This window comes from Oryx dammah, unplaced genomic scaffold (assembly GCF_014754425.2).
Source record: "Oryx dammah isolate SB20612 unplaced genomic scaffold, SCBI_Odam_1.1 HiC_scaffold_1, whole genome shotgun sequence".
Taxonomy (NCBI): domain Eukaryota; kingdom Metazoa; phylum Chordata; class Mammalia; order Artiodactyla; family Bovidae; genus Oryx; species Oryx dammah.
In genome coordinates, this window is record NW_024070185.1 from 58,590,118 (window position 1) to 58,609,994 (window position 19,877).

At 45.5% G+C, this 19,877-nt stretch overlaps 1 protein-coding gene across 3 annotated transcripts in view; it reads left to right on the forward strand.

Annotated features, from left to right (window-relative positions):
* Positions 1-19,877, forward strand: part of UNC13B (unc-13 homolog B) — a 219,736-nt gene that overhangs the window by 175,394 nt on the left and 24,465 nt on the right. For 2 of the 3 annotated variants that reach the window (XM_040261120.1, XM_040261039.1), the window contains 9 exons: positions 6,227-6,273; positions 8,940-9,018; positions 10,665-10,739; positions 11,230-11,449; positions 13,843-14,070; positions 14,681-14,822; positions 16,796-16,965; positions 17,412-17,527; positions 17,871-18,034. In XM_040261120.1, coding sequence (XP_040117054.1) covers positions 6,227-6,273; positions 8,940-9,018; positions 10,665-10,739; positions 11,230-11,449; positions 13,843-14,070; positions 14,681-14,822; positions 16,796-16,965; positions 17,412-17,527; positions 17,871-18,034 — 1,241 coding nt within the window. Of the gene's footprint in view, positions 1-3,827; positions 3,851-6,226; positions 6,274-8,939; positions 9,019-10,664; positions 10,740-11,229; positions 11,450-13,842; positions 14,071-14,680; positions 14,823-16,795; positions 16,966-17,411; positions 17,528-17,870; positions 18,035-19,877 lie in introns of all 3 variants that reach the window. The other variant, XM_040261193.1, reaches the window with a different exon arrangement.

Consider the following 19,877-nt stretch of genomic DNA (forward strand, 5'->3'; position numbering starts at 1 on the left):
TTTGAAATGATCCTCTAAGGCAGACTTGTTCCTTCACACCAGCTATGCTGTCACCTCAGACTTTACACTTGCTGTATGTTCTGACTGGAATACTTTTCTCTTTGCACTCTGAATAGCTTCTTTACTAATTTTTCTTCGTATCTCTGCTTAGATGTTCTTTTAGCAATGAGGCCTCCTGACAATCATTTATAAACTTTTCATAGCATAACATCACCACTGGGGACAATATCTTTTCCCCTTACCTGGGTTTTTCAGCTAAGTCCCTATCTGTGATCAGTTCAGTTCAGTTCAGTTCAGTCGCTCAGTCGTATCCGACTCTTTGCGACCCCATGAGCTGCAGCACACCAGGCCTCCCTGTCCATCACCAACTCCTGGAGTTGACTCAAACTCATTCCATTGAGTCAGTGATGCCACCCAGCCATCTCCTCCTCTGTCATCCCCTTCTCTTCCTGCCCACAATCCCTCCCAGCTTCAGAGTCTTTTGCAATGAGTCAGCTCATCCCATCAGATTACAGTATGCATAGTTCCAGATTCTGGAACCAGAGTACCTGTTTCAAATTTTGACTTTGCCACTTGCTGTGACTTCAGGCAAGTTTCTGAACATCTCTGTGATCTTCATTTTAATCGATAGAAAAATGGAGATTATAACAGTATTTACTCAGTAGAGTTGTTGTGAGAAGTAAATGAGCTTACTCAAATAAAATGCCAGATAAGTATTGTGTTCACTTGGTGTTCGCAGCTGTCATCATCTTCACCATCATTATTAATTGTCTGTTCCTCCTACTAGAATAGAAGCTTCTTAAGATCACAATTCACTGCTCTAGCACCATGAGAACAGCACCTAATGTGAAGTAGGTTCTCAGTGAGTATTTAAGGAATGGAAGTTGTGGTACATATATTCAATGAAATATTACTCAGCCATAAAAGGAACACATTTGAGTCAGTTCTGGTGAAGTGGATGAACCTATAACAGAGCCTGTTATACAGAGTAAAGTAAGTCAGAAAGAGGAAAACAAATATCTATGTATTAATGCTTATATATGGACTCTAGACGGAGAAGGCAATGGCACCCTACTCCAGTACTCTTGCCTGGAAAATCCCATAGATGGAGGAGCCTGGTAGGCTGCAGTCCACGGGGTCGCTAAGGGTCGGACACGACTGAGTGACTTCACTTTCACTTTTCACTTTCATTCATTGGAGAAGGAAATGGCAACCCATTCCAATGTTCTTGCCTGGAGAATCCCAGGGACGGGGAAGCCTGTCTATGGGGTCGCACAGAGTCGGACACGACTGGAGTGACTTAGCAGCTTAGCAGCATGGACTCTAGAAAAATGGTACTGATGAACTTATTTGCAGGGCAGGAATAGAGGCTCAGACACAGAGAACAGACCTGTGGCCACAGCAGGGAAAGGAGAGGGTGGCATGGATTGAGAAAGTAGCATTGACATACATACATTACCATGTGTAAAACAGATAGCTAATGAGAAGTTGTTGTATAACACAGGGAGCTCAACCTGGTGCTCTGAGACAGCCTAGAGGGGTGGGATGAGGTAGGAGGGAGGTCCAAGAGTGAGGGGACATATGTATACTTATGGCTGATTCATGCTGATGTATGGCAGAAACCAGCACAACGTTATAAAGCAATTATCCTCCAATTAAAAATAAATAAAAATTTTTTAAAAGAAATGAATCCTCACAATAACTCTGGGCAATCGCTAGTCTTATCTTCTTTTTAAAGATAAGGAAATGCAGGCTCAGATAAGTGGAGTGCCTCAAATCTTTGACTCCTAAGTAATGGAGTTAAGATTGTTTTAACAGTGAAGAAGTGTGTCTCTTCCTTATCAGATGGACTATCTGGAAGAGTGAGATTATTCTTAGGGATCAGGAATTTTCCTGCAAAGCAGGTGTTATATAGACATGTATCACTTAAATTGAAAACTAAATCTGAGTGGAAAAATCCTAAGGCATTTTAAGAAGTTAGGAGGCACAAAGTGTTTGATTTCTAACAAGAAAAGATGTTTTTAAGTTATTAATAAGAAAATGTTTGGCCAGTGGTTGGGACAAACTGAAGGGACTAGTACAGCAGTTCTTTGGGGTCTGGAAGATGGTACAGGCTAAGAGGCCCATCTTTTCTCTTAGGCAAGACACATGTCCTTAGAAGGCTGTTGTTTTCTAAGTTCTGAAATTTCAAGTTCCTTTTACTACATAAAAACGTCAGATGTGCTAAACTCTCAGACTATAAAGGTGAAATAAAATATATATATAATTCTTGCTCTCAAGAAATTCACAGTATATAAAGGGAGACTTTTATACAGACAAATAACAATAAAACATACTGACAACAAACTGTCACAGAAGTGTGTACACAAAAGTATGAGTACCACGAACACATAGTAGAGAAGCACCTAATTCTGTTTTTGAGAGGAAGGCAGATAAATTTTCAGAGACATTAATATTTGATCTAAATTTTTAAGAATAAGTCTGAGTTCACCCAGTCAGTGCAAGAGGCCAGGTCATGACAATATATTGACTTTTCTTCTTTAGGCATCGTGGGGAACTCTGGGAGGAATAGAAGGACACAACTGAAGTAACTTTGACATGATGTGTACAATATATTTAAGATAGTGGAGGAAGAGAGAAACCTTTTCAACTTGAATCACAGGGTCAGTTTGTTGCCGAGCTTTCCTTTTCAAAGGGAACAGAGTGTTCCCAGGAAGTCGGGAGTAGATGTAGTAGAAGAGACAGTTCCCTCTCCCAGAAATGGTTTTTTAATCTCACCCACTTTTCTGCACTGTTTTGGTAGATTCCTATTCCTGAATCTCTTCTGTCAAGACAGGTGACCCATTAGGTAATCAGACATAGCTTGAAAAATTGAGAACTTATTAGTTACCATGACTCTCCCTTCTACTTGTTATGTAACATCAGAGATTCTTTATTCAAAGGGATGGGAAAAAAAGCAAAGAGGGGCTAATGGGCCTAGATAATGGACTTTGCTTAGAGAAGTAAGCCTCTGTCAAGCAAGTGTGGCCTAGAAGGCTATGTAGTGTCTGGCAAATAGGAAAGGAGTAATTTCTGGACTTTATTCTTCCTCTCCTGTGGTTTGCTTGGGTCCTTCTGGAAGTGTCAGTTTGTTTTGACATATTGTTCTAAGTTTGGTAAATAATCAAACCTGGGATTGCAGCCATGGTTTTATCATTCAGATCATAGTGACTTACGTCATAGTGACTTGATAAGGACTTGGTGCCTCCAAATTTATGGCCACTGAGCATCCAGGTCTTGGCCTTACTTCCAGGCCCTAACTTGGCCTAACTTAACATAGGCTCTGGGAAAACAGGCCAAGGCTTGTGGGGCAAAACATGTAGCCAACCTGTGTTAGAAAAGGGAGAGGGCTCAGCTACCTGGCCTTTGGGGTTCGCAGACTTAGCCCAGATTCAGATGAGCTCGTGTAGCTCATCTGAGGAAGGAACCTGCTCTGTGTTCAGTCAGTTCAGACGACCTGTGGGAGTGGCCCTTGGTAACACAGCTGGCCTTGTGGCCCTGGTGGCCCTGACCCTGCGTGCAGACCACTTTGGAAAGGGGGGAAACGGTGGCTGAAATTCCCAGGCCGACTTGGTCCTTTGGTTTTTGTAGCCAAACCTGTTCTAAACTAAAAGGCAGGGGCAGCGAATACAGGTGAGGATTCTGGGAGCCAGGCTCTGTGAACTGCCCAGTTGTCAGAGGACTTCTCTGAGCTCTCCTCCATGTCCCATGAGGTTAGCTCTACCTGGTTTAGGATGAATCTACTAACCTCTCTGCCCTTTTTTTTCCTGCTCTTTCTCTCCTTGCAGAAGGAAAGCGAGGAGCCCTTCAGGTTGTGCTCTGGCCCTTTGGGGCCCCTTTGTTGTTGGTTCTCTCCCCTCCCTGCTGAGTACTGTGTGTGTGTGTGTGTGTGTGTGTGTGTGTGCACGCATGCGTGCTTATGAGCTGTGGCTCATGCAGCCGGTGTGTTTGTCCTGACAGCAGTCTGTGTGCATGCTCCATGCCTGTGTGTGCTCCTGCAGACACCCGTGGAGCCTTGTGAGGATGTGTGTGCCTGCATGGCACACATTCAGTGTAGCATGTGTGTGCTTACCCCTGTGCTCAGTTTGACTCCCCCAGGTACTGACTGCCTTCCTCTTTTCCTACTTTGCACAGTGTGTGTCCATTTTCTACTTGTGGCTGCCGACTGGCATATGCTGTAAACCCTCGCTGAGTCCAGCATGCATACACACTTTGTATTTGAGAGCAGGAGTTTTTGTAGGCTTTTTGTGCCTCTTGCTTGGGGCCTAAATGTGAAAGTGCTTTGTGCTTGTGGGCAGGCTTCCTGGCCTCTCTGTGAGCACAAGGGTCTGCAGACCTGTGGCGTGGTTTCCCCACACTATGAGAATGTGTGGTGTACTGAAGCTCTGTGCCTACAAACACTGGTTCCTCAAGATGGTAAGGGTGCACTTTGCCGGTGATTTGAGCCCTGGTGAACACCGAGTCCTCCCCCAAATGGGTGTGTGCGCATGCTCTGTATCTCTGTGTGCAGGATCCATGCTCACCTGTGGTTCTTCAGGTGCAAGTTGTGTCTATGAATGTACCTCCTATAGGTACTTTGCTGAGACCTGCTCTCATTCCCCTAGCCCTCCTTCTGTGCCCTGTGTGTGCATGCTCTGCACTGTGTCTTCAGGCTTCTGCAGACCCACTGCCCCCTCTAAGCACAGGAAATGTGTATGATCTGAGCCTGTGAACCCTGGCTGCCAAAGATGTTTTGTGATTTTGTTTCCTTAAGCCCAGTGGCTTCTGGCAACCACCTAATTCTAGGTAGGCAGTAAAAATCAGCTGAGTGCAGTGACTGTTTCTAAAGGGAGGATAAGTTGGTTGGTGGGATCTGGGGATTTAGGGATGGGCTGCCCCTCACAGGAACCTTAGGAGACTTGATTCAACCTTCTCACTGCCTTTTGCGCCTGGCCCTCCCTCTACCATTTCATCCCACTCATAGAACCAGGGTAGGAGGCAGAAGCAGTGAAGTGTGGTCATGAAGGGCCTCAGGCAGTAGGTAGATAGGCTTGATTAGAACACAGGCAACCTGAAAAGGATCTTAAATCCAAAGTGCATCTTGAGCTTCCTGCTGGTCCAGGGTCCCTCTTACCCACTTTTACATCACCGATTAGCTTGTCCTACCTCTCTTTTTCACTCTCTTGCCTCATTTTGTTTATAACTCCTCCTATCTTTAGCCCTCCCAAAACTTCACCCCCTGTCCAGAGTCTAACAGCTACCTCTGCCTCCCTTGATCTGGAGCTCCTTTGCTCAGGATGGCTAGCTGGAATCCAGATCCCAGGAGTCAGGGAAGTCATTGGGGGTGGAGGGAAGAAGGAGGAACAGAAAGCCCCAGACCCACTAGTACTGTCTGTTGCACCTAAATAGCAGGTGCCATTGGTCCTCTGAGAGCCCTGGCAGCTTTGGAACTCTCTGTACTCTGCCTGAAGGATTTGCTTTGTATTTTTTTTTTTTTTTTTTTTTTACAAAAAGCTTTAAAAAGTGTTTTCCAGCAGTTCCTTGCTTGAATTATTTGGTGCTTCAGTTTTCAGCTTCTTATTGTAGAGTTCATAAAATTCCAAGAATGGTAATCCAAGTATCTAATCTGCCCTGGATTCTTTTGTTATATCGAGTTTATCAAATGTAGAGCCTACTCAGTGTCAGTGAGTTATAGCTTCAAGGACCCTAGGCCAAGTCAAATCACAAGATGAGACAGGAATCCAGAAAGACCAGGTCTGACTCTAGGGCAGCCAACAGAACTTAAGAATATAGCTGGAAGACTGGACTCTATATGAAGTTGTCCTTTTGCTTTAGTGAGGCCTGGAAGCCTACATGGGCCCTCTCTTGGCCCATGCTACTGTTCTATACCAGTAGATGTGTGAGGGGCTCTACATTCTGGCAGCTCTCACACTCCCAGTGGATCTTAGTTCTGGGTTCTCTATGAGCTTATATTCTCCGTGTTCACTGGGGAGAAGGGAGATGAAGTACCACTCACTTTAGCTGCCTGCTTGTGGCCCTGGCTGATCAGGGAACTGGCTTACACCTCAAGTCGGCTATGTTACCACATGGTGTATGTGACCTATGCTGCTCTGAGCTTCCTACTTTACTGCTCACTGCCTGACCGAAGAAATATGGCACTCTCCCATCTTTCCCAGGAGCTAACTTCTCTCTCTTTCTCTCTTTAAAGATTCCAGATGATGGTGATCCCTGTTTGCCCCAGTGGCTTCCAGAAGGGTAAGTGTGGCACTTCAGAGTTTCTCTGAATCTTACAGAGTCTCGTATGCTGCTTTAGCTTTTCCCTTGGGAAGCAGGAGAAACAGCTTCATCAGCTGGATTCTAGAGAAGGAAGAGGTTCCACTGTCGAGGCAATTGTTTCTCCTGGGCAGAGGAGAGGATTCTGCAGACTGATTCCTCAGAGACGGAAGAGAGAGCTTTGCAGAATGGTTCCCCTGAAGCAGGGGAGGGAACTTTGGGGCTCCCCATCCTTACTTCTGGAATTTCTGCTGTATTGCATCATAGTGGTGGTATGCCCTTTATGTATAAGGATGAGAAAACTAGAAAAATATCTGCACTTAGAGCTGGTTTCCTTCTATTCCACTGTTGATAGTGTAACTGCTTAGCTTGCTGCTGGTCTCAGCTGTTGTGAATCACTCCCTTACTCCATTCTACTATAGTGAAGACATAAGTAGCATCCTTTACGAGCTCTGTGTGTTCTGTCTGTGTTTCTTGTCTGGGAGTTTCAGACCCATGTGATTGCACCGGAGAATCATTTTAAATTGTTCAACTGCTACAACTTACTGCTATTAAGAGAGGAGAGTGTTTAAGTGCCCATGCCACCTCTGTCCTCCACATACAGTTCTCAAGACCGCTAGGCTCTTCCTTCTCTCCTTGCCCCTCAAAGTCCTGGCATCGACGTTCTCCGTGGCTGCCTCCTCTTCCTCATCACCAGGGAAGAAAAAAGATTAGATCAGAAAGTTATCAACTATATTTTTAAATGCTTCTTTTTCTTGCTATGTCTTTTTTATAGCAAGAGTTAATCATGTGAATGAGCCACTCTTCTTTTGTCAAAAGCTCATTTCTGTTGCCAAAAAAAGATACTTCTTGGCTTAAGGTATACATTTTATAGTTTTCAGAATTAGCCACAAACTTGTGGCATCAGTTGCTTCTTCAACAGCCCTTCTTCAGGGCTTTAGCATTTTTCTTCAAATAATTTTAAACTTGATACATACCAACGCAACATAACCAAGCTATTTTTAAATGGAGCCATGCAGGGATTTTCTAAATGTCTCCCTGTTGTCATCTTTCCCTTCCTTCAGCTTAGTCCTTAGAAACTGTCACAAGTTTCAGACTTTCATAGGTGTGGTGGTCTCATTGAGAACAAAGCTCACTGCCCATATTCAGGAAGCTAGATGATTAGAAATCAGCATATAAGGTTGCCTGCTCCAACTCCTAACCTTGACCTAATTTGTGGCTCCATTTTTTGCCCATATAGCTAGCAGTATGTACTTATTCTTCTGTGATATTTCTCTTTTCACACCAGCTATGGTGTACAACCCAGCCACCCTTCTTTCCCCACCTCATTGCTTACATGAAAACCAAATACCTGAGTTAATTTAATTGAAGCTCAGAAGGATAGTTTCCAAAAGGTCAGAGAGGTTTTTATAGTTCCTCTCATTTTATGGAAGTGACACCAACATCCAGAGAGAGGAAGGAATTTTGGCAGAGGATATGTAGTGAATTAGTAGAAGAGTTGGGGATAAAATCCAGATTATCTCAATGTAAGAAGGATGTTCTTTTTAGGAAATTCTCTGTATTTTTTATTGTATATTGTTATATGGAATAAGAGGCAAAGAACAGCAAGGTTAATAAGTATAAAAAAGTATAAGAGTTTTAGAAATCTTAAGTTGCTCATAGGCTTCCCCAGTGGGTCTGATGGTAAAGAATCCGCCTTCAGTGCAGGAGACCTGGGTTTGATCTTGGAGAAGATCCCCTGGAGAAGGGCATTGCAACCCATTGCAGTATTCTTGCCTGGAGAATCCCATGGACAGAGGAGCCTGGCGGGCTATAGTCCATGGGGTTGCAAAGAGTTGGACCTGACTGGGTGACTGACACTTTCACTTCACTTTCAGTTGCTCTAGCTATATATATTTTTTTTTCCTGGTTTCTGTTGATGTGACCATAAGGCTAGGCCACACTCTGAGTCACTTTGCTGTTTCCTTCTTAAATGGTCTTTTTTCCCCTCTAAAGGGCTTCCCTGGTGGCTCAGACGGTAAAGCGTCTGCCTGCAATGCAGGAGACCCGGGTTCGATTCCTAGGTTGGGAAGTTCATCTACTTCTCCTGCTTCCATTTGATTATGCAGGCTCCCCTTTCCAGAGACTCTTTTTTCTTCAGGAGGCTTGGATAGACAGAACTGGGGACTCTTCCTCAGGATGGAGAAGGTCTGCTTCTACATGTTCTTCTTTGTCAGTCTTGCTCACCTAGGCAGCACCTCTTCTGTAGAGCTATTCCTGGGCTCTATTCTAGCACAGGCCCGGAAAGACTTAACTTTAGGCATCAGTGTCTCTGGCCTGAGTGTAGGGAGAAGCTATCTTAAGCATCAATTCCCACCTGGAGCACAGGGATCTTCAAATAAACAAAGGCACCTTGGACTGGCATAATGTGATAAAAGAGCTTTCAGTCCTTGGCTAAAACCTTAGAAGGAGACTGAGAGCAGATTCCACTGTTTGTCATCCCATGGCTTTATTTCCCTTGCTTTCTGTCCTCTCTCCTCTTAAAGGCCCATGATGAGGGTCAGTTCATACTTCTTTGGGGAGAGGATGAGCAAGGAGAATGGAACATTGAACCTGCCAGTAACTCAAGGGGAGACTAAAGGTCCTGACATATTTTCTTCTCTCCTCAGGCCAGCTGGAGGGCTCTATGGTATTGACAGCATGCCGGATCTACGCAGAAAGAAGCCACTGCCACTTGTCAGCGACCTGGTGAGTGAGCGATCTTAGTGAGCTGTCAGGAATGGAAGTGGGGCCTTCAGCGGCAAGTATTAGTCTGATGATCAGTCATTTAAAGCCTCACTGAGATTTAGTGATGGCTTCAGTAGGACCTCGTATGATCTCACTGGGGTTAGAGTGGCACCCAGGAACCCTAGAGTCCCAGAACCAGATGTTCAGTAAGACTTGAACCCTTTTTCTATTCCTGGATTTTTTCTCCCTATTCAATCTATTTTATATTTTTTTGTCCACTCCTTTTTTAATTTTTCCTCCATATTGTGCTCTTTTTTCCCTACAAGTTTCTCCCTTCCTAACTGACTGAATACAAGTATCCTTTGCCATTTTCTCTTCATCATTTCTTTCCTTCCCTTTCCCCCTGCTATTGATATGTCTCTCCCTGTCTCCTCCTTTCTAGTGCACCTCTTATCCCACCAACGCTTCATCCAGCTGGCTGGTTGAAGATGATGTCAACTCTTCTTGATTACCTTGTTTCATTGTCTTTCATCTCCTCTTTTTTTCTCTTCTTTCTTTCTTTCCTTCCTGCTTTTTCTTACCTTCTCCCTCCTTGCTCACCAGTTTTTTTTGCTTAACCGAGTGGATGGCAGTATCTTACTTCTTTCTTGTTTCCTGTCCTCTGTCTTTTAACCTTGTCCATATTTCACTTTATGGCATGACTCTCCTTCTAGGCCTTGGGCTCTGGGCAGCTGTCTGGGTTGGATACAGTGGATAGAGGATAGAGACAGGGGGCGTTGGGACATGTGTCTTGGTTTAGACTTCAGGGAAGAACCTCTCAGTTGTGTCTGAAAGCTTTCATGCCCTTGTGGGGATTTAACATCATGTTATTCCTTTCTCTGCTGTCCTCTGCACAGGCTATGGTGAGTGTCTCCAGAGCCCGTTTCCATCCTTTATAAAAGCCCGAATCTCGACCTCCCTGGGCATGTCCCCACTATTCTTGCTGCTCAGGCTGATGTAATGACTTCTGTCTGTCTGGTGTCCACTGCCTAAGGAAGCCATGTGCCTCTCTGGAGTCTGCCCCTAAAGCTTGGGCTTGGCAGACTCATGGGCCTTTCTAGCAGGGCATCCTAGACCTCATGTGAACCCCCTGCCCTGTGTGATTTCAGTGAGGCTACCTTGCCCTTTCACTCAGTGCCCTGCTCATTTGGGCTGTTGGCCTCCACAGCCACCTGGGATAGTGTGGGCATGGGCTGGTGCTCAGGACTGGAGATTATAGCATCATTGTTCCCAGTGATGGTTTTTGAATGTGACTCTGACAGAGTTTCATGTCTGTCCTGTTCTTAATGACCTGTTTCATACTGTAATTCTAGACTTTTCATTTTCCTCTGCCTTCCTTTGGGGCAGATACCTAAAAATGTTGGAGGAAGGAGAAACTCTTTAGATGACAGGTACCCTGAGAGAAGTGCTGTTCTATCATTGTTAGAACAGTTCCCTGAGGGCCTTGAGTTTGAATCTTAACCTCAGGTGCTTGTTACCCATTACCTGTGGAGAGTCCCCTGTGAATGACAGTAAAAACAGAAAGTAGTAAGTAATCATCAAATAGCTTTGGTCACTGAAACTCCCTCCCCAGGACTTTGTCCAGCCCTTGGTAGTAGCCAGGGCTGACAGCAAGTCTTCTCTCACAGTCACTGGTCCAGTCCCGGAAAGCAGGCATTACTTCTGCAATGGCTACACGCACCTCTCTCAAAGATGAAGAGTTGGTAAGTGACCCCATGGGCTTTCATGAATCCTATTGCCTATGGCCCAGTGATCATCTCTGTAGCTATACACTGGGAATTCAACAGTTTTGGGCGGACTCTGTTAATGAAACAGACAGATATTATAGCGTCCAGTTTTCCACATTGGGAGAAGCAAAGGTCCAGACCAGGGGTAAACCTAAATCTCATATTGGAGTACATGACCACTCATGTCAGGGATTTATGGTGAGCCTAGTACCCTCTGTTTCCCTAAAACGCCTGAATGGTGGGGCAAGGCTCAAATCCAGCATTCAGGTCATGGATGTGCTCCTTGGATGACCAGGAGCACATGATGTTGGAGGCTTCTTTCTGCCAGGCTAGAATGTGGGCCGGGCCAGGTTGAAGCATCTCCTTGACTGCCAGAGGTCTTGATAGCCATGCACTGGGCTTAGTAGTGGTATCTCTCAGCAGAGAACTAAAGTCACTGATGGGTGGTGGGATATGTGTTTTTCAGAAATCACATGTGTATAAGAAAACCCTGCAGGCCTTAATCTATCCCATCTCTTGCACCACACCCCACAACTTTGAGGTCTGGTCAGCCACCACCCCCACCTACTGCTATGAGTGCGAAGGCCTGCTCTGGGGCATTGCCCGGCAGGGCATGCGCTGCAGCGAGTGTGGGGTCAAGTGCCATGAGAAGTGCCAGGACCTGCTCAATGCCGACTGCCTGCAGCGTGAGTACACCTGTGGGGTGACAGGTCGGGGAGGGGGCTTGTGGGCAGCAGGGCCTCTCCAACATAGCCTGACAACAAGGAACCAGGATGGCTGAGCCATCATCCCTCCAGTTTACCTGACTCTGAAGCTGTTTCCTTTTTAGAGAAAGTAGGTTCCTAAGTCAAGAGACATTGCCTTTCCAAATAACAGGTCTTGTAACACTCGCTTAAACACCTTTAGAAAAAATTCATTGAGCTTCCTATGGCACTTGGATGGAGTTAGAGTCTCTTCCAGGATTCAGGTGATCCCAGAGGCTCTACTTGGGTATTGTACACACCACAATGGCTGTATTGCCCAAAAGACTAGAGCATGTTTAATCAGGGTCCAGAACTAATAGGAAGAGAGAGTTCTGGGGTTCTAGGCCTCAGAGAGGAGCCTCCTAAGGTCTAGATCTCCAGATTCAGGGAAGGTGGAGTTTACTCCTTGCTTCTAGGTGGAGATTTTAGACATCAGTACCAAGAACAGAATCTTCAAATGGATGAGGCAGAGGTCCAGAGGAGAATCTGTGACTCCCAAAGCCCTTGCTAAACATGTGACTTGTGCCACCATCTGAGTGGGAAAAATAGGAGCAGGGAAAGCAGCAGGTCTTAGCACAGGAATGGGTAGTGCTCCAAGTTCTTATCTCCTTGCTCCACTCCTGTTCGGCTTGCACCGCTATGGTTAGACCCTGGGAAGAGCAGGGGTGGGGGGGTGGGAAAGTATTCTCTCACCTTCCAGGTCTTCAGGTGTTCGTCATTGCCACGCCACAGCAATGAAAGCTTCAGGAATTATAGTAGGAGAAAGGAAGGTCACCTTTAGACTCACAAGCACTTCATTATCCCAAGGAAAGATATGAGACCTAAAAGGGCCTTGAGGAATTGTTGACTTAAAATGTCATTCTCTGATGAACCCTAGATTGATGCCAGTGACATGGCTGTAATGGACATGAAGAGACAGGCTGAACATAGCAGAAGAGTTAGGTGCTGGTGATGACTTTGCCCAAACCCATCATGAGAGGGTGACAAGGACAGGTGCCAGCAGCACCTTGCTTTAATTGGGAGAACTAGCAACTGGCTGCATAGGCTGCTTGCTGGAAGCCTCTAAAGTGGTGCTCTATAATAGCCAGGGTGTCTTATCTTCTCTTTAAGAGCCTTTCCGAGATCCCCTTCCAGGGAAATAGCATTGCATGGGATATGCTAAATGCAAGAGTAGATGCAGCCCAGGTCACTTTTCATTTATCTAAGTCTTCTATGAAGTACATAGTGGAATTAAATGCCCTTCTGTAGACCCCTAGACAGAAAATCTGCTTTCCATCCTCCCAGGGTTAGGAGGTGAATGTTGACCTTTCTTCTTTGCTCCAAGTTTTGTAGTTAAGGCCTGAGCCTTTGGAGACTGGAGAGAGGTTAAGAGCCAACCTGCCAATAAAGAAAGGACGAATCCTTTGCCTGAGAAGCCTGGTTGGTGAAATACGTTGGAGGAAATCTCTGTTCCTCCATAATCCGTAGGACAGCAGAGATGAGCTGGCTAGGGTCATGGCTGGTAAAAATGGACCTTGGCCTTGCCAGGATAATACTGATGGTAACAATAGTAGAGAGTGTTTATTACTCAATAAATAAAGCACCTAGCCCAGGGTCAGATGGCAGGCACCGGGCTGGATGCTTTATGCTAATAAAATACTTACTACAAATCTTGAGAGATAGGTGCCACATTCTTCTCATAGAAGAAATGTATTTACCCAGCAGGGAGTAGTAGAGTCAGGATTGGAACCCAAGTCTTTCAGATAACAAAGCCATAATTTTCTCACCATACCACAATGTCTTCTGAGATTTGAGAGACACTGGAGCCACAGGGGAGGATGTGCCCAGCTACATGCTATGATGAATTCTGAGATCTGTATCATGACTTGGCATTTGGATGAGTTTGGTGGAGTTGTGCCTATCCACAACTGTTCCCTGATAACTGGGATACCCATTTTGATATTTTGGCCTTAGACTTGGAGGGTATCTCTCAACAGCCATGTGGATGGAAGAAAGACAAAACCAACTGCAGACTGAGCTACCTTTTTTTTTCCTTTTCTCATGAAAAACTCAATATGTTTCTAAATAGAATGGGCTAATATAACATATTAGTTATATTGTTAACATACAACAATGATCAACTTTTTGCTACTCTTTGAGTTGCCTTTTAAACTCCACTGGCCAGGCATTAAACTCTAGCAGGCCCACAGATACCAACTTTCCCCAGAAAAATACCAGTCTTCCTAAGCTTCTCTCACTGCTCAGTGACACCTCCTAAGCCCCAGTCTTCAGCCTGATCCTTGATCTGGTAGGTGACCTGTTGGTTACCCTACTTTCTGTCTCTGGCCACTCTTCAGGGGCTGCAGAAAAGAGCTCTAAACATGGAGCGGAGGACCGGACCCAGAACATCATCATGGCCATGAAGGACCGCATGAAGATCCGAGAGCGGAATAAGCCGGAGATCTTTGAAGTTATCCGGGATGTCTTCAATGTGAGCAAAGTCGCTCATGTGCAACAAATGAAAACAGTGAAGCAGAGTGTGTTGGATGGCACCTCCAAATGGTCAGCCAAAATCACCATCACTGGTGAGCAGGCCAGAGTTTGAGGGGACAGGAGGGCCTCGGCTATGGGGAGGAGCCTGGGGAGGAAGCGTCCTGAGCATGAAGAAGCAGGGACTGGTGGGGAAAGAACACAGAATGAAGCCCTCATTATTCATCACGCCTCCTCTTCTAGACTCCAATGCCAGTGGTGCTGGGAGAGGCAAGACTGACACTTGCAATCTGAATGATAATGCAAGGGTTTAGTAACAATCTGATATTACAGACTTGGTTAACAGTTTGAGGTTATAAGACCTGGGAGGCTGGGGGAAAGGGGACAGGCAGAAGATTAGGGAATAGTTAACCAGTGATTTATTAGCTGGATGCATATGACTGAAGCATGCATGTATCAGAACAGGTAAGGACCTGTCTGGGTAAGCGGTCAGTTAGGGTCCAGGGAAGAGGTAGGATTCTTGGGCTAGGCTTTGAGGGAAAAGCTTAGGGCTAAGAATAGAAGTGGAGGAGTGAGGAAATCTGCTCCTGTACAAGGAGCAGATAGAGGGTGCTCTAAGATGGGAAGTATGAGTCGTTCTTTGGAGGGGCTCATGATTTCCGGAGTGTACTCTGAAGCCTTCTTCTATGTGTGTCTGGGTTGCAGTGGTGTGTGCCCAGGGCCTACAAGCCAAGGACAAGACAGGATCCAGTGACCCTTATGTGACTGTGCAAGTGGGCAAAACCAAGAAGCGTACCAAGACCATTTTTGGAAACCTGAATCCTGTTTGGGAGGAGAAGTTCCATTTGTAAGTCGTAGTGAGAAAGTCATCTTTCCTGGGACTGTGTATATTTTGGGAACAGCATTAAATCCTGTTATTCTGGACTTGGACTCTGAGAGAGATGGGGTAGAGGCAATGGAGAAAACCCATTTCTCATTTGCTTTAATTGGCTAGCATTTATTCTTTTCCTAGGTCTCCTTCTCATAGACTGTTGCATCAGGGTTACTGCACTCAAGTCTTACTCGGGCTATTAAAGGGGCCCCTGGGCAAACTATACTGCTTTTTCTAGTGCTAGCAAGATTTTACTACAGCTGAGTGACAGAGCCAGAGACTGCCATGCAACTGTGTGCCTTGCAGCCCTGCCATCCTGTAAAGCTAGACTTTGCATTTTCCTAACCCCTAGGAAGAGTTAGTCTCTTCTAGGGAGTGGGGCAGGAACAGCTTGTCCTACAAGTGGGTAGACTTGAAGATAGAAACCTTGGATTTGAACAATTTTCCATTTCCCTTAAAGGGCTCTGCTTTTCTTTCTGCCTCAGCTTCCACTCCCTTCTCCTTTATTCAGTATCTCACTTTTGTACAGACTATTTCATATGACAGCAAGGGATGACTGCTGAAAAATGGCAAGCTGTAGCCTAGAACTTGGACTGGTGTCTGGTGAATCCAGATGCTTTATCACACCCCCGTTAATGCCTAGGACCAGGACTTTGAGTCTGAATCAGCCAAACAAGCAGCTTATGTAGAGACCTTCTGCTCTTGGCTCCTTGGAAGGAGATTGGGAAAAGGGATTGGGGCCTATAAAAGCAATCTCCAGTCCAGAGGCGATAGTTACTGAGGGGAGCACCTGTTTTTCAAGAAGCTGACTGGTTCCTGCTTGAATGTTACTTATGGTTAATTCTACACTCGATCTTGGCAAAAGGCCAAGAAGCGATACTTATAGTTAATTCTAAATGAATTGGCTCTATAGTCAGTTTTGCCCACTTCTCATTTAGTAAGCAATTTGTATTCTGTATGGGCTTCCCTGGTGGCTCAGATGGTAAAGAATCTGCCTGCAGTCTGGGAGACCCAGGTTCAATCCCTGGGTTGGGAAGATCCCCTGGGAAGGGAATGGCTACCCACTCCAGTATTCTTGCCTGGAGAATTCCACGGACAGAGGAGCCTGGTGGGCTACAGTCTGTGGGGTTGCAAAGAGCCGGACATGACTGAGCAACTAACACACACTTATATTCTGTATAAGACACTCAACATGATATTGTCTATCTAAAAATATATAAGACAATGCCTGGCTTTAAGAGGCTTATTGATGATTTGTCTGTTATTTTTTAGTAGACCAGTAGTTATCCTATAATATCTTAACAGAATGTGCAAAGACATTATGAGAATATAGGGTAAGGAGCAGCAAACTCTGCCAAGTACAACTTTTAGATAAGGCAACAGGGATCCAAAAAGCAACTGCTGGGGATGGAGAGTGTGAGGGAGGTACCTGGCAAACTACCCCTCCAGAGCAAAAAAAAAGAAGAAGAAGAAGGAGAATGAGAGAAGTTCACCAAGCACATTCCCAGATATATGGGGATGTTAGGTAGAAAACTAAAGCAAACATGACCAGATGGGCTTACCAGGAACATTTAACATCTTTATGGACTTCATATAGGACTCTGGGGAGGGAACTACCGACTGCTTCCTAGGGTTCTGCGGCATCTGTCAGGCTGTTTTCTGTTTTCGTTGATACAGCTAGCTGGCAGGAAATCAACATTGTCCCTAATTACTCCTCTCCTCCCCGCTTTTGTCCAGTGCAGTCAGGACTGGATAGTAGTATGGCGAGAGCTACCCAGGCTAAGGGCTGGAGAGCCATTTGCTCAGATAGACCGACTCACTGAGTATTCGTGTTCTTTGACTCCTTCTCTTCCTCTGTTAGCTGGTAGAGCTTTGAGAAGGAAGTGGAAGTCATAAGAGAGAGGGTTGCTGGGTCCGTCCATAACAGAACCTGCCTGACTCTCTTACAGTGAGTGCCACAACTCTTCCGACCGCATTAAGGTACGTGTGTGGGATGAGGATGATGACATCAAGTCACGAGTAAAGCAGCGGCTAAAGCGAGAGTCTGACGATTTCCTTGGCCAAACCATCATTGAGGTTCGAACACTGAGTGGCGAAATGGACGTCTGGTACAACTTGGGTGAGGAAGCAGGACCAGAGAGAGCTTCTGGGAAGGGAGAGCATGACTGGGGAACCTGGGGAGAACCCTGTCTACCGAGTCCACCACTCAGTCCCCAGAGCATTTACATCTCCATACAGAGCTTGCTTTCCCAGCAGAGAACCTACCACAGATAGAGACGGGGACAGAGGCCTGGGGGTGTCTGGGGCACACTGTGGCTGAACACTTTTTCCAGCTTTCAGAAAGTGAGATCTCACCCCTAGTGCCTTTAGCCCACCGGGCCCTTCTTTTCCCCCACGCAGCCAGTTCTGGGGCATTTGCGAAGTATTCGGTCACTGCAGTGAGTTCGCCTGTTTGGTGAATACTTGTGTCGGTGCCTCCTTTCCTTTGGGTTAAGCCGGGATGGGAGCTGTTGGTGCTGTCTGCAGATGCATTGTAGTCAATCTCCAGTCTTCTTTCCTTCCTAGAGAAGAGGACAGACAAGTCAGCCGTCTCAGGGGCCATCCGACTGCAAATCAGCGTGGAGATCAAGGGGGAGGAGAAGGTAGCCCCATATCATGTGCAGTATACGTGTCTCCATGAGGTGAGCCAGCTCTTGGGAGATGAGGTACCAGAAAGCTAGGTTGGGAGGTGCCTTTGACAATAAGTAGGATGCCTTGCTACTTGAAATTCTGGAGCCCATTTTTATTTTATTCTTGGCTCACTGTGTGTGGCGGACAAGCCCAAGAAACAGTCCCAGCCTCAGTTCTCTTTTACTAACACAAGAACAGACTACTGGGGCCATAGGAGTTACTGAGCAGTGACTTGAAGGACAGAATTTCTGTTGAACCCTATTCACACTCTCTTGGTCTTTACCAACAGGGTTTTTTCCTAATATATAGTTTAACTCTTTAATATCAATATATATTTTACTGTGTCTCCTACAGAACCTCTTCCATTACCTCACGGACATTCAGGGCAGCGGAGGAGTCCAGATCCCTGAGGCTCGAGGAGACGATGCGTGGAAGGTGTACTTTGATGAGACTGCCCAGGAAATTGTGGATGAATTTGCCATGCGCTATGGCATTGAGTCCATATATCAGGCCATGACGTAAGGCTCCCCTGGGGCCCTGGGAAATGGCTACTAACTCTTGAAATAGCTGATGGAGGTACACTGATGGAGTGGACAGGTCCCTAGTTGGGTAGTATGCAGTGATTCATTGCTTTCCCTCTCTGAGCTGAGTGAGGTGGATCTGTTCCCCAAGGCAGAGAGAGTATATGTATAAAGGGAGTGTGTTTATCAGTAACTCGGGGAGAGGGGAGTTGTCTGTCTACCCCAAAATTCACAGAGCATGGGTATGTATACAAGAACAGACTTGCCCAGTCATTACAGGCCTGAGCATACAGGGTACACATGCTATGACAGAAATCCCCACCATGAGAAGAGGTATAGGCTCTGCACAGGAAACAGCACTGGGTAAGCAGAAGGTAGCTAGTGCCCTGGCTGTGCTGCTTTTATTTAGTTTGACTTAGTTCTTTGTATGTGTCATATGTTGTGCCACATGCTGAGAACACAAAGATGAATAAGGGGGCCTCTGTGTTTGGGGAACTTGGTGTAGCAGGAGAGCTGCTGCTGGTGCTAAGTCGCTTCAGTCGTGTCCGACCCTGTGCAATCCCCATAGACAGCAGCCCACCAGGCTCCTCTGTCCCTGGGATTCTCCAGGCAAGAACACTGGAGTGGGTTGCCATTTCCTTCTCCAATGCATGAAAGTGAAAAGTGAAAGTGAAGTCGCTCAGTCATGTCTGACTCTTAGCGACCCCATGGACTGCAGCCCACCAGGCTCCTCCATCCCTGGGATTCTCAAGGCAAGAATACTGGAGAGACAGACCAGTAAACAAACAATTGCATTATAATGTGATAATTGCTATCGAGAAGTAATGAGAGCATCTAAATGATGAGAGCATCTAAATTTGAGGGGAGGCCTGTGAGGGAAGCTGTTGAAGAGCTGACACTTGAAATACAGAAAAGAGGGAAGGGCATTTCTGGTAGGACATGTGCAGAGATGCTAAGATTCAGCAGAGCATAGACTATTCAAAGAATTACAAGAAGTTTAGTCTAGAGGGAGAAACATGTTGAGGAATGAGGTTGGAGAATGGCCCCTCTGCCTTTCTTGCTCTCTTCACACTCCCTGGATGACTTCATTCAAGCCTATAACTTCAACTACTACTTTTGAGCTTAGGACTCCCAGATCTCTTTCTCCAGACCAGATCTTTTCCTGAGTTTCAGATCCATTTTGATTTGCTTTCTGGGTATTGCCACAGGCATTGCAAACTCAATATGATCAAAATCCAAATCAACGTTGTCTCCAGCAAATCTGTTTTGTTCTTCCTGTATTTCCGATTTTAGTAAATGAAACAGTTTATTACACAGTTATCCAAACAGAAATTCAGATGTCAGCTGAAACTTTTTTTTCTTACTACCACCATGCAATAAGTCTCTAAAACCTCTAGATTCTACCTCCTAGAAACATTTTTAATCTATCAGTATTGCTATAGCTCAGTAATAATGATAATAATAATAATAACAACTTCTTTATACCATTTCCTTATGTGCCAGGCACTGGTCTAAGTAATTTATGAATGTTAACTCATTTCATCCCCAGGTCGTTATTATTTCCATTTTGTAGGTAAAAAACAGGCATAAAGAAGTTGAAGTAATTTATCTAAGGTCCCAGAGTGGTGAAGCTGTGACTCAACCCTAGAATCTGGTTATTGGGTCTATGCTCTTAACCATTTCTTTGTTCCATTTGGTGCCTTGTTGCTTCTTTTCTGAGTGATTGCAATAACTCTTCAATTGGTCTTTCTGTCTTAGTCTTACCTCTCTCCAAGTTTTCTTTTCTAATTTTTACCATCAAGGTGACCTTTTTGAAAAACTAATCTGATCACAGTAAACC